We start from the raw sequence: 18,634 nt of genomic DNA on the forward strand, positions 1-18,634 counted from the left end.
TCAAGAGCCCTTTAGGGGAAACATGAAAGATTCTAGATTTTCTCCTTGACTGATATGAAAGCTTCAAGATTTTGTATTGGCTGTACATAGACTGGCTAAAGTGAAAGGCTGCCTGTTTTATCTTTGAAATGAATTAATAGAATTTATTTTGATAATGGACTTTCTGGACCAGATTCAAAAATTAAAATTTTCATATAAAGAATTTTTTTGGCCATTTCCTGTCTGTTAATTTTTGGCCATCTTTTTGTTACATGGATTTTACTTTATTTTTTCATGCTTCAGGTAGAGAAAATTTTTTGTTGAAACCCATCTTAAGGTATTTTTCTAAACTGTTTGAAATGTAACTGAGATATTCAAGGGTATAAATTAGATAGCAACTTCTGAACTTTTAATTGTACCAGAATAAAGGGTCGGAAGGAGAGGAAGTAAACTTATGTGGTTGATGTTACTCTCTACAATTTGCTGCCAGGAATTCACAGCCATTGAAGCGGTCGAGATATGTATTAGGGGTACGTAATGCAGGATTTTCTAGGACCTGGCCAACCCTAGACTCTGGGAATTAGGGTAATTTGATCAAGGGCACTTTCATTCCTAAGCTTGTGTTTCTTTTCTTTAAAGCACCCAACAGCGACATTACCCCTGGCTGGAGAGTGATGCTGTGGTGGCCTCAGACATTGTGCAGTTGTTCACTGACTGTGTGGATTTACTGCATGAGAGTTTTAAAGGTAGGGAGGGAGCCTGGATGTCTGGTTAGGGCTCACTTTTTCCCCAAGTTATTCAGTCATGCTTTTGCCTCTGCCTTCTTATTGTATTTTATTTTAATTGATGGGCAGTCAGCTGGGACTGAAGAAAGGCCACTAATAACTATTATGTAATGTTAAGTTTGTGACTTCTTTTTGTGTGAGGTTGCTCTGAGTTTGTCATTTGCTGGAAAATTTGCAGCCATCCCCTTTTCAGATGTTGCCTGTTGCTAGTATTTTGAAGACCTCCCCCATCTTTCTCCTTAATGGTTGTACTAATTTACATTCCCACCAACTATTTATAGGAGCTTCTTTCTCCACATCCTCTCCAACACTCATCTTCTGTCTTTTTGACAAAAGGCAATCTAACAGGTGTGATGTGATGTTTCATTGTGGATTTAATGGTTTCATTGCATTTTTATAATGATAAATGATATGAGCTACTGGTCATTTGTATGTGTTTTTTCTATTTTCTGAGAAATGTGTGGAACATTTCCTTTGAGGAATTTTGAATTCCTCCAGGGTGCCAGGTGAATGAGGCATTAAATACATGAGATTAAATGAATACATGCTGAGAGCAACAGACTGTAAAAGTATATTAGAGTTAAAAGGCCATATATCTCCACTATGTCAGTTACCCAAGTAATTAAAATACCAGTCCTTATTATTCTCTGCCAGTGTTCCCCCTCCTACACATGAAAATCTTTGAAATTGGATACACATTGAGAACTTTAGATTTTAGATTTTTGGTTCAAATTCATGTTTTCTAATTTTTTTTTTTTTTTAAAGATAAACCAACCAGAAGCAGTGGCATATGCCTAGAATCCCAGTGACTGGGGAGGCTAGGGCAGGAGAATTGCAAGTTCAGGACCAGCCTCAGCAACTCAGTGAGACCCTATCTCAAAATAAAAAATAAAAAGGGCTGGGGATGAGGCTCGGTGGTAAAGTGCCCCTGGGTTCATTCCCCAGTTTAAAAGAGAGAGAGAGCACGAGAGGGCACATGAGAGAGCAAGAAAGAGAGGGAAAGAAACAAAAAGAAAAAAATACCAAAGGTCCTTAGCTGTATTTTCTTTTTCAATTCTAGACAAGCTGTTGCCAGGTGATGAAGGAGCCCTTCGGTTACACCTGATGCATTATTGTGAAGCATGTACTGCACCCAAAATGCCGGAGTTCATTCTGTATGCTTTTCATAATGCATACCAGAAACTCCAGTGGAAGGACCTGCATCCCGATCAGATGCTCATGGAGGCCTTCTTCAAAGTGAGCTCTTCACCCGTGTGTCACACCATGGAGTGGTCTGCTGCTAGGGAGCAGCCTCTTCCCTGTGGTTCTGTGCAGGGGCATTGTGTGCCAAAGAGGGCTCTGCACACATTGGGTGCCACCTCAGTGGTACTTGTGGAAAGCAGCAGGCTGTGGAAATAATTTCTTTATGTATGTTAGTAGAGGATCGGAAAATATCTATAGAGCAGCTTTTAAAACCCAGAGAAACATTGTGTCTGTAATATGTCAGTCATTTTCTAGACTTTATGTTGGGTAAGTACATAGTTTAATGAGTTAGTTTTGCTCGATCTTGTTGGTGTTTCTGTGTATATGATTTTTCTAGAATGGTGTCATTAGAACAACTGTTAAATGCTCTATTAAAGAAGATGTGAATTGGTACTCAAGCCATTAGTTTCTTTTAGCAAATAAGTGAATGATGATACTGTAGATGATAAAATGCAGTGTAACAACGGACACTGCATCATAATTATAAAAAAACCCTGAAATGGTCTGAAAATCGTACCAGTAAGTGTGTGTGTGAGTCTGTAATAGAAGCAATAGTTAACAAAAAACAGTACTGCAGTGTTACTTATATACCAGTCAGCCATTTGGCACAGTTTTTGTTGTTCTTACTAAGTTTCTGGTTAAAAAAAAAAAAAAACACAAAAACACTTTATAATCTTAGGTTTATAATCTTAGCTTAGGTTTTTATGATCGTTTCGGTTCATTTGCTTGTTAGTCATCATTTAATTTGTGTTGACTCTCAATGTCATATTTATCATTAAGACACCCTAAGTGCTTTAGTTGATACATATCTATAGTTATTTTTGATGATTAGTAAATGTACTGCAGCCTTTTGTGCTGTGGTGAGCCCCGCCCAGTGCTGCTCTTTCCCATCATTCTTGTGTAGCGAGCTCCAGGGAAGCTGAGGGTATTCGTTTTAGAGAAATACAAGATTGAAGAATGATTTTGTAGTTGCATTTAGTAAATGAGGCACACACTAAATGGATGTTTAATCACCATTATGAACATGAGAGAAAGAACTATAAGATGGAATTTTAACTAAGTAAGAGGATGACCTTCACACCTTCACTGATTAAATAGTAGACTCATCTGGCAAAGGATGCTGTAGATCCATCTATCTCTAAGGATATTATTCTGATGATAGATGGCCCTTGACCTGCCCAGAAGCTGGGAATCTTTTTACTTACTATATCTTGTTGGCATAATGAAGTTGCTTTTTTTTTTTTTTTTTTAAACACAAGAATGAAGCTGAGGATGGAGAACAGATTATAAAGGAGGATGAATTGTTTTCTAAGAAGGAAGAGAACTAGTAGTTAGCGTAATATAATATAGTAATGGGAAGGTGTAAATCACTGATCATGAGTTTATGAAGAGCTTTTTTCTTTATTTTGAAAGAAAAATCTTATGACTTAGCCATGTTTTATTTTTAAACAAATTACAATTATTGAAATAGGCTTATAAAATATAACTCATATAGTTTATAGAATATATCCCCCCAAAAAACCCTGCTAAGAATTTAAGCACTATGTAGTCATCAAAATTTATAAAGACCAATAATATGAAGATATTTTTAATAAATATAACATTACATTAAGTATTGTATATTGCAGCAGGTCTCAGTGTATGATCCTGGGGGCAGCAGCACCAGCATCAGATCACCCGGGAACTTGTTAGCAGTGCACATTCCTGCTGCTAACCCGTATGTGGGAAATTAACAGCTCTGGGGGTAGGCCCAGCCATCTGTGTTTTAAGGTCCTGGTGGTTCTGATGCTCACTCAAGTTTGAGAACTACTAACTTGTAGGGCTCAATTTTCATCCTGTTTCAGCACACCTGAAGATTCTGATATACTCTTGCATCTCCAGTGACTCAGTGTGGCAAGGAATCTCCACCAGGGTTGGGGTTAGGGGAGGTGGTTCCTTGCCTGGTAGGAATTATTAGAATCTACCAGGCACAGTGGTGTGTACCTGTAGTTCCAGCATTTAGGAGGTTCATGCAGAAGGATCCTTTGAGCCCCGGAATTAGAGAACAAGCCTGAACAACATTGTGAAACCTTGTCTCAATAAACAAAACAAAGAATAATTGAAATTTAAAAATGCATGCATGTACAACATGGAAGGAAAGATATGACAAATGTTTATCTCTGGAAGTTAGGATTATGGATGGTGTGTATAATCTGGGAAAAATGTTTTTAAAAACAAATACATGAAACACTGATTTATATACATTTTAAAGATAAGTCAAACAGCATAAAGCAAAACACTGATCTTCATCTATTTCCTTGCAGGTGGAACGAGGAAGCCCCAAGAGCTGTTTCTTGTTTTTGGGATCCGTGCTCTGTGAAGTCAATTGGGTTAGTGTGCTTGCCGATGCCTGGAACCCCAATCCCCAGCCTGAAACCCGGAGCATGATTGTCTGCCTCCTTTTCATGATGATTTTACTGGCAAAGGAAGTTCAACTTATAGAACAGACAGTAAGTTTGGGGGGGGCTTGTGATCACATGAAGCTCTGTAGCTCCTCAGTTTCTACTTGATTGTGGCTTTTCGGTTGTTTCCTTAGTGCCTCCCTCTGTCAGCATGAATAGGTGCGTGGCATATGAGCTGTGCCTTTAATGAGATGCTTGCTTTTCTTGGATCACCCATTGCCTAAGTCATGGAGAGAATCTCACTGAGTTAGAACACATCAATTTATTTTATTTTATTTTATTTTATATCTACTTCCTAGTTTGTGCTCTGGGCTTCATTGTTGGTGAGTGCCACTAGAGCAGAGTTCCTTTGAAAATTGGTTCCAAATAGTTTTTTAGATCTTAATATTAGTGGGTTTTTGCCATGACTTTGGTTATTGCCATTACTAATGCTCCTAATGAGTAGATTCTTACTTGATATCTGAGATTCTGTGCTTTCATAGAACACCTTAGTAGCTTTCTTATGGACTAGTTAGAATGACACATTTCTCAGAAGATGGGACTCTGGAACTAAAGGCATCTGTTCCATTTTTAGGATTCGCCTTTACTTAGTCTCCTTGGACAGACAAGCTCGCTCTCGTGGCACCTTGTGGACATTGTGTCGTACCAGAGCGTGCTAAGTTATTTCAGCAGTCACTACCCACCGACCATCATCCTGGCAAAGGAATCTTCTGCTGAATTGATTGTGAAGCTTCTGAAAGTGTCTGCAGGACTTTCCATTCCTACTGACAACCAGAAACATCTTGTAAGTTGAGAGGGTGCTTTAAAAGGCAGGGCAAGGTCTTCGGGACTGGAAGTAGCATAAGTACCACTGAGGACAGTCTCAGCAGAGAAGGTTGGGGGAGGTCATTGTGTGTTCATATTGGTCCCTTGCTTGGATCCTTTGGTTTGGGTTTCTCTCTTTTGCAAAGTCTTGACCTATTATCAGTGTCACATGTTGACCAGAGGTCAGAGAGATTGAGAGCTGGCCGTGGGCCACTGGTTTCATTTTCTGAATGTCATCAGTGGCAGGGAGGGTGACGAGTATGAGCTTGAGGTCTGACAGACTCAGGACCACCTCACAAAGTATTATGAGGACTGAATTAGATAGTGCATAGTTTTTGGAAAGAACCCGGCAGGTAATCCATGTGTAGTTAATATGACGAATGTAGTGGAGAAGGAGGGGTGTTGTGTGGAATTGGGAGAAGGCAGGTTCTAATCTAGTTACCGCAGGTTTGCATAGCCCCAAACATGGGACCCTGGGATGCCTGGATGAAGTCTTAGCGTGGCTTCTTGATCTGTCCTCTCCATTCCTTGCCCAAGTGTTCAGAGCAGTGGTGTGCTCCCGGGAAATCCTCAGTCCACACTCCTTGCTTGGATTCATTTGAGTGATCCTTTTCTTGTTTGTCAGGATGTGGTTCCAAAATGCCAAGCTTTCACTCATCAGATGGTTCAATTCCTCAGCACCCTGGAACAAACTGGAAAAGTCACCTTTGCTGTCCTAGAACAAGAAATGTCTAAGCTCTTGGATGATATCATTGTCTTTAACCCACCTGGTAAGTGACCAGTGGGAAGCCGCATATTCGCATAATCTGTGAATTACAGAATCTCAGATATCAAGTAAGAATCTACTCCTTAAGGCATTGTGGGGTGAGGAAAACGGGCAGGACCCTGCCATTCCCATTTCCACAGAGACAGTGGTCAAAGAGCTGCTTAGTCAGCCCTGGAGAGAGGCAGAGTGTTAAGAACTTGAGGAGGAGCTGGCCCTGGCAATGCTGGTGTGAGGTAAAGTGGACTGTGGGTCAAGCTGGACACACTGGATTTAGTTATTAGAAAGTAGCAGGAAGCCTGCCAGCGAGCAGCATGCCTAGGGGTTTGACTGGGAAGTAGGAGAGCACTTCAGAATCACCTGTAGAATTGTCAAGATACTTTACATGGAGAATTTCTGTTTTTCATGTTTGGTAGACTTGTCGACATCCTGGCTGCCTCTCCTGCTGGGAAATCTCAGAGGCCAGAAATGAAGTAAAAAGGGGAACAAACCCTTAAAGTTAGATGAAACAAGATGGCTATCACCTGAGCCTTCTCAGAGTAATAGCAGGGGTGATAAAGCACAGGGCCTGCCCGAGTTGGCAGCCTAAAAGGAGATCCCATGTATAAGCCACAGAGTGACATCTTTCGTGCACAGATGAGCCAGAGATGCACATGCTCCTGTGAAAGGAAAGAAAAGACAATTATCTGTTCTGGCCTTGGTATGTGGCAGGAAAAGAGGTCCATTTTGAATGTTGGTTAAGTACAAATTTTCTTTTTTGTGTCCTCCTGTGATGCTTAAAATCAAACCCAGGGTCTCATGTATATGAGGCAAGTGCTGTACCATAGATCCACATCCCCAGTCCCTCACATGGTTTGAAATATGAATTCATACTGGTTAAATTGTCCTCCTGTACCCACTACAAAAAAAAAAAAAAAAAAAAGAAAAAAAGAAAAAGAAAAGTCAGTAGGTTCTGGAGAAACTGTGCCACAGTTGGTCATATGTGGGTTGGCCTTGAAGTTTGAAAATAGCTGCCCAGAGAAGGGAGCTAGAAGAGTGTTTTAGGAAAATTTTAATCAGAAGAGTAACAGGATCAGATCTGGTTTTCAGGGAAATGTTTATTGCCCCGGTTGATGATGAATAGGAAGGGAGAGGCTAGGATCTGTTATGAGGCTTATTGTAGTAATTTGTTACTATGAGTCATAATTAAAAGATAAATTAAAATTGCTTTTTAGTTGAAATTGAGACAAAGACTTAGTCACTAAGAATATTTATACCCATAGAAATATATGAACAAAAATTCCCAGGCACATTACTGTTTTTCCTTCTCTCAAGAGTTTTTAAGTTCTTGATTGATAAGAAGTAGGTCTTACAGTTGGTAGGGTCTATTTTACAGTGTATAAGAAGTGAGTTTGTTTTGTTGGGTGTGATGAATAAGATCTAACTTTTTACCAGTCCCATGGATGCAAATACTGAGTCCTGTGGCAACAAAGCCTTAAGAAAATTTTGTTTTCTTTTTTTAAAGTACCCAACTCAAAGAGAGCTAGAAGCCGTTGGTAAAAATCGTGCTTTTTAAAACTCCCAGTGACATGTATTTCTCATGCTTGAGGGTGAAGGATGCTGCCCCAGTGACCTCCCTTCATGCTTGTGAAATAGAATTTGCTCTTTTTCTTGCAGTTTTCTTTGAAAAACATTTATTTTATAGTCTGTTCACTTTTCTTATTTAAAAAACAAAGAAATAGGGGCATGGTAACATGTTCTTATAGGCCCAGGAGTTTGAGGCCAGCCTGAGCAACATAGATCTCTTTCTTTAAAAAAAAAAAAAAGGGGGGGGGGGCGGGAAGGGGAGTAAAGAGGAAAGGGGGGAGGAGAAGAAATAGAAGAGCTGCTGTTAGGAATCTTTTCCATACTTTTATATTTACTTTTAAGCTATAATAATCTTTATTCTATGTAAATCACTCTAGACTATTGATAGCTTGGCAATGGCTGTGTTGGGAGTTGGAGTCAGGTGTGGAGGGTGCTCTTACTAATTAGCTTATCATATCTACCCAAAGAGCAGCTAAGATTGTAGCACTGTTGTTTTCATGATCACATTCCTGTCCCTATGCCAGTGGCCTGAGAGCATGTCTATGTTCCCCTTCAGACATGGACAGCCAGACCCGCCACATGGCCCTCAGCAGCCTCTTTATGGAAGTCCTGATGATGATGAACAATGCAACTATTCCAACGGCAGAGTTCCTCCGGGGCAGTATCCGGACCTGGATTGGCCAAAAAGTGCATGGGCTGGTGGTGCTGCCCCTGTTAACAGCAGCCTGCCAGAGCTTGGCATCCGTCCGCCACATGGCAGAGACTACAGAAGCCTGCATCTCTGCCTACTTTAAGGAAGGTTAGGGGACATGTCTTCTGTTGGTCTTTCAGGAAAGATTAAAGCTTTGTCACCAGGAAATATATTTCTACCATTCTAATTTCTGCTCTGGAAATGAATGTTCTGACATATCTATAGTGATGAATATCTATATTAATATATATTTTTTTCATAAAGATCTGCAGTTAGCATATGAATCACTCATCCATATCTGTTGGTGCCATCACCTATTTCAAGGGACAAAGGCTCTAACTTGTTTTACATTGGTTTTAGAGTGTCAGGCCACCCCTTTTATCATAGGCAAAGTCATGGTCCTCAAAACGAATATTGTACTCAAAAGTCTATATAATAATGATCCACTCTGTTTATTTTCCCCCCTTTTGGGTCAGTTTTGATGAGTTTTTATAGAAATGTTTTTTGTTTGTTTGTTTCTGGTCATGCTTTCTAAACTCTTTTGTGAAGAGATCACTCTCTCCTGTCCTTTCTTACCTTCTTATTCCCTGCCTCTAAACTTTCAGACTCTGGATTAAGAATTGCTCAGAACAGCCCATCTCGACTCTGATATCCAAATATACATGATACTAGACAGTGGAAGAGAAAGAGGATATCAGAGCAAGGTTCCAGAAGTGCCCATAACCTGCCATCTGTCGTATCCCAACAACCCACAACATTCCATGTCCACCAGTGGAGGTGATAATGCACATCACCATGCACCCTGCCCTCACTCTCCGCAGAGCTGAGAATCATTAGGATTAATACTTCTGTTCAAAATTTATTTGTGTTATTAAACAATCATTGTGTGGAGTTATGGCCTGAGCTTTGTGTGTATGTGGTTCTTGGGATCGAACCCAGGGCCTCACACATACTAGGCAGGCACTATACCATTGAGCCATACTCAGCGCACATTTTGCTTCTGTGGTCTATAGAGCCAACATAAGAGATGTTAACCTTGGCATGAAGCTTAAAGTGAAAAGATTTGTTGCAGTTGTTAAGTAATTAGACTCTTGTTTATGTCTTGATGTCTTCTCTCTTTTTTTTCCTTAGGCTCCCTCAACCAAAATTTAGGATGGGGCCCTATTCTGGTGTCCCTTCAAGTTCCTGAGCTCACTATAGAAGAATTTCTTCAGGAGTGCCTAGCCCTTGGCAGTTATCTGACCCTTTATGTCTACCTGCTTCAGTGTTTGAATAGTGAGCAGACTCTAAGAAATGAAATGAAGGTGCTGCTCATCCTCAGCAAGTGGTTGGAACAGGTGTATCCAAGGTGTGTTGGCCTCTGGCTGCTTTATAAAACTGGTAAGGTACTTGGTTAACTTGGAATTTAGGATTTAGATAAGTATTTAAGAACACAGAATTAAGTCACAAATAAAAAAAAAAAAACAAACAAGGCTATAAGGTACCATGACACTTGTTTGGAAAAATTTCTTTTCTTGATGGCTTAATTTTCTGAGCAAGTTTTTAATTTTCTAAAATAAGCATTTTAAGTATCAGACTGCAGCTTTCCTATGAAAATCCCTACCTCTCAGAGCTGTGAACATTAATGAAAGCATGAAGCCCAGACACAGTGTCTAGCGCGGAGTAAGTAGTCACTAAACTATAGCTGTTACAATCCCACTACATTAACATTTTATTAACATCAATTAGCTTAGGGTTTTAAGGTACTAAATGTCTCCTTTACTTAAAAATCAAATGTGAACTTTCAGTTAAATGGGAGTGGGGGAAAAAAATATCACTTCTAATTTTACTTCCTCTGGCACCTTCCCCAGCTCTGCACAGGAAGAGGCAAAGCTGTTTCTATGGTGGCACCAAGTCCTGCAGCTGTCCCTGATTCAGACAGAGCAGAATGACTCAGTCCTCACGGAATCTGTTGTCCGAATTCTGCTCATGCTTCAGAGCAGGCAGAACCTCCTGGCCGAGGAGAGGCTCAGCTCTGGGATTCTGGGGGCAATTGGATTGGGCCGGAAGTCACCCTTGTCCAACCGGTGAGGATGCACCTACCACTGCTTTCTTGGAAGGCCTCAGATGGCAGTACCTATTTCAGGGTGGGACTCTGGAGTAGGGTTTTTGATGTAGGAGTTATGTTTTCCAGAAAGACAAAGGGGGGGGGGCACAGTAACCCAGACCTTGATTACATCTTGGTATTCTAAAAAGCATTTTTATTTTTTCTTGCTTTGCAACAATTTTAAGTTCAGACAGTATATTTTAGTGTTATCTCTTCTATGTTGACTTTATAATATGATTACACTACTGATTTCTTTTTGGTTTGGAGCCATTGATGGTATGCGAGGTTGGGTTAAAAAACACTGGTCATTTCTTCAAACATGCTGGTGCACACCTGTAATTCTAGGGACTCTGGAGGGTAGGCAGAAGGATTGCAAGTTCAAGGCCAGCCTCAGCAAGTAAGCAAGGCTCTAATCAACTTAGGGAGACCTTGTCTGAAAATAACAAATAGAAAGAGCTAGGATATAGCTCAGTGGCCAAATTCCCCTGGGTTCAATCCCCAATACTAAAAAGAAAAGAAAGACCATTTTGTGAGAATGGAATTTTATAAAATGTGGCCTCTGGTGTCTGACTTCTTTCACTTAGCATAACATTCTCAAGGTTCAGCTGTGTTGTACATGTGTCAATTCTTCATTCCTTTATATGGCTGGATAATGGTTTATCTTATGGATCTACTACATTTTGTTTATCCATTTATCAGCTGACAGGTAATTGAACTGTTTCAATCTTTTTGGCTTTTGTGGAAAATGTTGTTATGAATAGTCATGTACAGATTTTTCTTAGCACATCTGTTTTCAGTTCTTTTGGATATACACCTAAGAGTGGAATTGCTGGGTCATATGGTGAGTGTATGTTTTACTTATTAATAAAGTGCCAAAATGGTTTCCATAGTTCCTGCATCATTTACATTCCCACCAGCAATATATAAGTGTTCCATTATTCCACATCTTTACCAATACTTTCATTCTTGGATCTGAATTATGCGCACATTGTTATATTGAAGATTTTCCTCATGAGGCTTACTACACAGTAGATCTGGAAATATGTTTATCTTGTGTTTTAGTAGAAAATATGGTATTTATTTTTAAATGCTCACTCTAATGGTCACTTACATGTTTTTATCTTTCCCTATCACCTCAGGTTCCGAGTGGCTGCCCGAGGCATGGCTGCCTTCCTTTCAATTCAGGTTCCTTCAGAAGATCAGATCCGATTGAAGCCTGGCTCTGAACTACATTTGACCCCAAAAGCTCAGCAGGTCAGTACAGCTAGCCTGGCTCCAGGCTGCTCCCTCTCCACTCTGCAGGATGTCTGTGCATGGTAAGAGCTGAGCCCCCTTAGCCACTCTTCTTATGCAGCTTGATCATGTATAAGCCAGCTGCATGCCATGTGAGATATTAAGAACAAGGATCAGATGGTATAGTTGGCAGGTTCTTCACAGGGATACCAGTTCATAAAATACCGAATACTTGTCACTCACTGGCTGGATAGCTGCTGTTGGAATGAATCCCTAATGTTTTGCATGAAGCAGCCAGTGGGGCAGCTGAGTTCTCTGAGGGTGTGAAGTGCATTTCAGTGAGGTGCATTTCAGGGTGTGTTTGAGTCTTCACCCTTCCTGTGGCCCCAAGATCTGGGGCATTGGAATTCTGCTTTAACTTCCTGAGAGTCACCTGGGCTCCCTTTGCCTGCCTTCCAGTAGACTCAAAGCAATGTCTTTTTGCATGTTCCTTACATACTTGCCATCAACATTTTCAGACTTGAAAAATGCCATCTTTTTATAAAAGGATTAATTTTAGGCAACCTGTCATATTGTACCATTTTGGGGGTTAGATGTAAAAAAGGGTAAGGAGTGGGGAGAGAAAATGATTCCTGCCCCTCTTAGATTCCTGTCCATCACTTAAACTCTGTTCACACAGCTCATAACTTGGTACCAAAATCCCTAGTTTATTTTCAACACTAAGACTTTACAGCCAATCTGGTGATTGATTTCTCAGCTTCTCGGTCACTTATCCTCAAAAAGAAAATCTTATACCTTCATGTTTTCTGGACCAACCAAATATCACCTCTTAATTGGTATTCTTTAGTGTCACAGTTCCCACACATAGGAGTAGGTGGAATTGGAAGACTTCACATGGGGTGGGCGTGCCCCTGTGGGGAGAGGATGCCTTCAGAACCCTGGGGTGGGGGGGCCCAGCTTGTCAGCTGGAAAATAAAACTCCCTACGCTCAGGAACTACTATTCTGATATTTTGTTTTTTCCATATACAGTTTCTTTCCCTTTCTCCTGGGAAAGAAGGAAAAATTAAAATTATGGAATAGAAGAACGTTTTCCTTATTTCTTCCTTAGAAAACAGATGTGGGGACATTTTCCTCCCTCAGTTTTGGGTCATTTGTCAGATGGAATAGGGGGAAACTTGACCTGTGCATTATGCCTGTTTACCAATTTAATGACCTTATCTTTTACCCTCAGCAGCACGTAGCAGCTGGTTTCCTTAGAATTTCATTCAATTAGATAGTTGAATATGTCATTTTGTAACATAAGAACAGACCTAGCAAGTTACACAGGTGTCACATTAGCAAGGTGCATCTGTGGGTTCTGGTTGGCCTCTACGAAGAGAGGGGTAGCTGATCTGGTGGGGACAACCTCACAGGTGGGACTGGGGAGAACGAGGACAGGGTCTGCTCTGGAAATGGGTGTGGCTTGTGAGGAATCCATCAGTAAGACTGGGCCGGCTGCTGCAGTGGCTCCTGGCGAGGCAGGGTTAAGAAATAACAGCACAAAATGGGGGAGAAGCTCGGGTTGTGGCCACCTCTGGCTGTATTAGTCAGCGCCTGCCTTCTGGACTCCTCATTCTGGTTCTGTGGGCCTCCCTCCCTTAAGGTTCACAGTGGGACCAAATACTGACGGTAGTGCTGTACCTGTCACAGTCAGGTGGTGTGCATCTGTGGGGTTAACCCTCTGTCTTTCATGTCTTTTAGGCTCTGACTGCTCTTGAATCCATGACACTGAGTAAGCAGTATGTTGAATACCAGGATCAGATTTTGCAAGCTGCCCAGTTTATAAAGCATCCTGGCCATTGCCTCCAAGATGGGAAAAGCTTCCTGGCTCTTCTCGTTAACTGTCTCTACCCAGAAGTGCATTATCTGGACAACATACGGTAGTAACCACGAGGCTCGTGACAAACTCCATCACTGTTTATGTTTACATTTAACTTTGCTGTTGCACAAATAACTTTTGCTCACTTTCATTGCAGAGTTCAGTTTAGCCATGGAATGGGTGACTGGAGATGCAGTTGGGAGGCATTAGGTGATTCCATGTGTCCATGTGTGTGTGTGTGTATTTCACTCTCTGGGGACTTTTTAGTTTTTATGTTCATCCACAACTGAAACTTACTAAGTTCCACTTGGGTACAGAGCCACTCACAGTTGCCAACTGTCCTCATCTCATAAGACCCACAGAGGGAATTTTCATGATATGTCTCCACCTCTGACTCCCCTGTTTTATTTAAACATCAAGATTCCTGTGCCAGATCTGACTGCTTTAAGAGTCATATATAACCCTCACTTTGAACTCCATTTGTGTGCTTTTAGTGTGAAAAAAATCAACTTTGACAATTTCTGTATTTCTCAAATGTGGGGAAATACACAGCCTAAAGGTATTATGTTATTTCTCTCGGAAGGGAGATAAAAATGCTGAATTAAAGTGAGCCATGTGAAAAACTTGACACCTTGATCCTGATTATAGTGGACAGCGGAGATGGTGACGTGTCTGCTTCCCCCTGGCTGTGTATCCTCATGGAAGAGCCTCCGTCTGAATCAGCGTGTCAGGCTGGTGCTCTGTGATGAGCGTGCTGGGCACACTCTTGTTTTATTTGGTTCACATGGCAGGGGCTGCAGAGTGCTGACTCTCTCCAGAGAGTCCAGAGTCGCTCTATGCCCTTGGGTCCCCTCATTCACCTCACTCCCTTGACATTGAAGTTTGAAATTCTTGATGGACACCAAGGTTGCTATCTAAAGGCCCCACTGTTGAGCAGGGGACTGGGGACTCACTTCTCCATTCCCTGCTTGCTTCTTCCCTCCATATTTAAACTCAGATAAAGCTGGTGGACCTGCTGAAACACTTGTCCATGGAAACTGGGCCACGTCAAGAGAATTTCTGAAATCTGTCTTTTTTTTTTTTTTTTTTTTTGAGTCGCCCTGTGCCTTTGGCCGCCCTTGACAGTCATTCATTACCAAAGCCTGTCTACAATGTTGCCTCATTGGTGCCTTCTTCTTGCTCATGTTATTTCCTCCAGGAATTAGTCTGAAAATATTTGTCAACATAACTCTTGGCTCAAAATGGATTTCATAATGTGTATTTGTAGGTTTTGTGCAGCCCTACAAAAATACCCCCAAATGCCTAAACATTCACCAAAAGCTCTCAATAGAGAGAGAGGGATATAGTTAGGAGATGCAGAAAATCCTCCCATATCCCACATATCCCTTGCATCTGGGAGTTTGTAGGAACTTTTCTTTTTCGTTGGACAGAACAATTCCACCTCACAGACATGCCTTGGCACTCTGATAAAGAAAATCTCTGTTCAGTGTTCAAGTTTTGTAGGCCACAGAGAGTCATATCACAGTGACATGTCTCAGCTTTCCTTGTTTTTGCTTCTCTCTGCTTTCAAAACAGTCATCTTCTTATTCTACGTATGTGAAAATTTTAGAAGCTGCAGACAGTTAAATTTTTTGGCAACAGTGATTTTATGACAGGAAATAATTTGTGTGCTGTTTTCTTTGAGGAGAATGAAATTATTGATATCCTCAAATGTGAAGTTTTTGAGTGACAGTATGTACATTCTAAAGAAAATTATGATCAAACTGTTAATTTTTGAAAGTTTATAATATTTATAACATATTTAGTCTGTAAAGATTTTAAAAAATAAAGTCAACCTTTGGTTGTAACTTCTACGAATCTGAATTTCAGGGCTTCTTCACTAACAGAGTATATCAGAGATTGATGTTGATGTAGATTTTTATAACTGATGTCATCTTATTTACCTGACCTTGTAACTTGAGTTGCAAAGATGGTCAGTAAAACTGCTTGCACTTCTTCATGCTTCCTGTCAGAAAATTTGCTTATCTCATAGGTATTTAAAGAACATGGCAGTACTGCTGTCATCTCTGGGGAAGGAAGGCTCTACCTAGGCCACCCTGCCCTCTGCTTGCAGGTAACAAGCCTTTGCTTGAAAAGATAGCCAGCCTTCATAGAGCACAGGGCCACAGTCTGAGAGACAGTGACAGGTGCTGCATGTCAGCACTGTCACTGGGCAAGACCAAGGCCTGCTCGTGGGCTGAGCAGCGTGGAAGGTGCACACCCTGGACTTGTCCTCACAGTGGCTGGCCATGGCATCTGGCTCAGATAAGGACGTCTGAAGCTTTTTGGGAGCAGGAAGGAGGAGACAGTGTTCTGCTCCCAATGAAAAGTGCTGCTCCCATCCTTACCCGCCCTGCAGTAGAGGTCAGAGAGACAGTTCTGTTCCCCCATCTCCTGGCTCTACTGACTAGAACAGGTGAAGGGCAGAGAGCTGGGAGCCATGGGCCATGGAGGCAGGAAGGTGCTGCTGGATGTGTCTGCACAGTGTGACACTGGCAGGTGGAGCTTGGTCCCACTGTTTCAGAGGTCCTGCACACTCGCCCTCAGCTCTGACGTGTGGCCGTTTCTTGATCAGTTTCTTGGCTTAGTCTGTGAATGCCTCTGCCTCCCCAGGGTTAAGCCTGAGTCTCTGAGGCTGCAGGGAATTAGTGTAGAGAATGCAAACTTATCTAACCTCCTCCAGTCAAGTGACAGCCTTGTCACTCCTGAGTAGTCACGAAAACCAGTGTGTCCATATTGTATAAGTTAATCATGTCTGTGCCTTTGTGTTTGAATGAAAGGTGGTAACACCATTTTTGTGTGTGGGGTTTTTGTTCCTAAAATTAGTTGTTTCTTCTGGAGCTGGAAGTAAATGTCTAGAATAATCAACATTTAAAAGTCAGAAGGAGCATTCATTCACACACCGGGTGCCCACCGCTTGCTCACTCAGTGGGATACTCAGCCTCCCCCACCTGGCCAGTGGCCACAGACCAGCCCTTGTAGGGCCACGCAGGCTGCTGCTGGTGGGTCACATGGTTCTGCTCTGACAGCAAGGCATCTCCTGGGGAGGTTGCCGGTGGGCTGTGGACCTGCTTGGCGCAGTCCAGGCTGGCTCCATCTCTTACTCCCCTCTCAACACACATTTCCCTTCCCATCACACCTCTGACACCATGTGGCCCCATCTCTTAGTCCTTTCCAGACTAAATGCCCCACAATCCTTAGTTTTCTACCATGATGTCCAGAGGGCTGCCCCGGGGCACAGTATGGGACTAGGTGAGGCACCTAGAGCACAGTTGAGGAGGTTGGTAGTCAACAGTGCCAGGAGAGGGCACTCCTCGCCTTCTCTGCCTCAGTGCCTCCCTCTCCTCATCCTGGCCCCTCCCTGGCATGTCATGCTTGAGGTCAAGCAGTGTAGTTCACTCCTCTGGACACTTGGGCAGCATTGGCTCTAGCTGGCGAGTTCAAACTCTATACCTCGGTTTAATATGAGTGGCTGCTGAAGACTGGTCTCATTGCATGGGTGTGAGGCAGGTCTCACAAACAAGGTGCTCCACACTTAGTCCTTTACTGCTGTCTGCCCCCCGTGTTGGAAGCGTGTCCCTTTCAAAAGAAACGTCCCCCTACTCTGATCTTCCATTTGCATCTGGGTCGGGCTAGGTAAAGCTCTTGACCTGTCGTCAGGCCCTAAGACTGACTTTGTTTCTCCACCATGATACTCGTATTCTGGAGCATCCTGTGACCTGTGCAGCTGTCTCTGAGGTTCCCTTCACTATGGATAGCTTCCTGATTTCTGATGAGAAAAACTTGAAAAAAAAATACTGATCCTATTTTGGGATAATGAGCTTGCTAAGGAATGTTGTTGATTATAACTTGTTTTTAAATGTACCAATATGATCTCTCACTGAGCACTGAGAGTTAGAATTTATTTTTCTTTCTATGGTTGAAAATCACTAAAGTTGGAGACAAATACTTCAGTGTGTTCAAATTTTTCTTCCCACATGTCTAAAGTGGCCTTTAAAAACCACTACTTTATTTTGATCATTAAATGTGCAATATTCACTTCTTATGCGTTGTTCAATGTTTTACATGCTTGTACAGAAGATGAGTTTTTATATCATGGTGAGAAACAGGAATAAATAAGAATTGATTAAGTAAAATTCTGCGAATAAACTACATTCAGAGTCAATTTACCCATGGTGGGCCTGTCTCATTGTTTTTGGCAAGTTTGTTGGCAGGTCTTCTTTTTATACATACATCACATGAAGAAAAATTTTAAATTAGTTTGTAATGGCTAAGATCTTTACTCTGTGGTGTTTACTACAGTGGTGAAGCCTCTAATTTCAAAGAGAGAACTGGCGTGAACCAGAGACTGTCAGAGAGATCAGGAGACCCCTCACAGTCTGTAATGTGGCCTAACCTCTGTAGGAGGTGGGGCTTAAGAGCTGCACTGAGGCTCCCCCTGCCTGAGTGGTGATCTGGTGTGAAGGAGGGAGCTGCCAGAGGGCCGAGCTGCCAGCAGAGGGCAGTGCCCCTGGGGTTGCTAAAAGGGTCTGCTCTGAAAATGGGCCTTCCTGAAGGGAATTAAGGGAATTTCTCCTTAATGTTAATTTTCATGGATTTGTAAGACACGTCTAGAATGGGCAGGAGTGGCTGCACATTCCACCGGGGATTATCATCAATTTGGGATTAACCAAGGATGAGACCTTCTGGGTGTGGGTGGGTCTCACGTCCTTCTCTGAGTTGGGCTGCTTTCCTAGAACCACAGGGTTTAAGGGTTGGAAAGCAGCTCATGAGCAGACTTGTTTTCATGGGTGCTGTGCTGAGGGAACAGAAGGCTCCAGCCTGTACCCTGTACCCCCTGGGGAAGTCCAGTCATGAGAATACCAACTCATCTTGGTCATTTCTCTCCTTGACTCTGTGGCTCTAAGAGGAGAGTGGAGAGTCCCAACTACTGACCCAACCTGTTGCCCAGGTCTCTGGCTTTGCTTGCCAGAGGCCTGAGTGTCCTGAGAGGGCTGGAGAGGGGAGGAGGGGTGGGCATGTGCTGTCCCTGAGGGGTGGGGCAGAGCAGCTTCTTTATCAGGAGGCCAAGCAAAGGCTGCTTGGACTGTGTACAGGTTGTTAAAGGGGACTCCAGCTGTCCATGAACCTGCTCCCCATAGCCACA

The 18,634-nt window shown here is 42.3% G+C and overlaps 1 protein-coding gene across 2 annotated transcripts in view; it reads left to right on the forward strand.

Annotated features, from left to right (window-relative positions):
- The window catches only part of Epg5 (ectopic P-granules 5 autophagy tethering factor), a 105,937-nt gene extending 87,851 nt beyond the window's left edge, over positions 1-18,086 (forward strand). Inside the window, exons 35-44 of one of the 2 annotated variants that reach the window (XM_076836583.2) lie at positions 619-725; positions 1,825-2,000; positions 4,310-4,495; positions 5,022-5,231; positions 5,877-6,021; positions 8,137-8,379; positions 9,403-9,619; positions 10,122-10,337; positions 11,497-11,611; positions 13,332-18,086. In XM_076836583.2, the coding sequence (XP_076692698.2) occupies positions 619-725; positions 1,825-2,000; positions 4,310-4,495; positions 5,022-5,231; positions 5,877-6,021; positions 8,137-8,379; positions 9,403-9,619; positions 10,122-10,337; positions 11,497-11,611; positions 13,332-13,514 (1,798 nt within the window). In that variant the 3' untranslated portion in view covers positions 13,515-18,086. Of the gene's footprint in view, positions 1-618; positions 726-1,824; positions 2,001-4,309; positions 4,496-5,021; positions 5,232-5,876; positions 6,022-8,136; positions 8,380-9,402; positions 9,620-10,121; positions 10,338-11,496; positions 11,612-13,331 lie in introns of those variants that run through there. The other variant, XM_076836584.2, reaches the window with a different exon arrangement.
- The last annotated feature ends 548 nt before the right edge of the window (positions 18,087-18,634 follow it).

Source organism: Callospermophilus lateralis, chromosome 17, assembly GCF_048772815.1.
Source record: "Callospermophilus lateralis isolate mCalLat2 chromosome 17, mCalLat2.hap1, whole genome shotgun sequence".
Lineage (NCBI taxonomy): Eukaryota > Metazoa > Chordata > Mammalia > Rodentia > Sciuridae > Callospermophilus > Callospermophilus lateralis.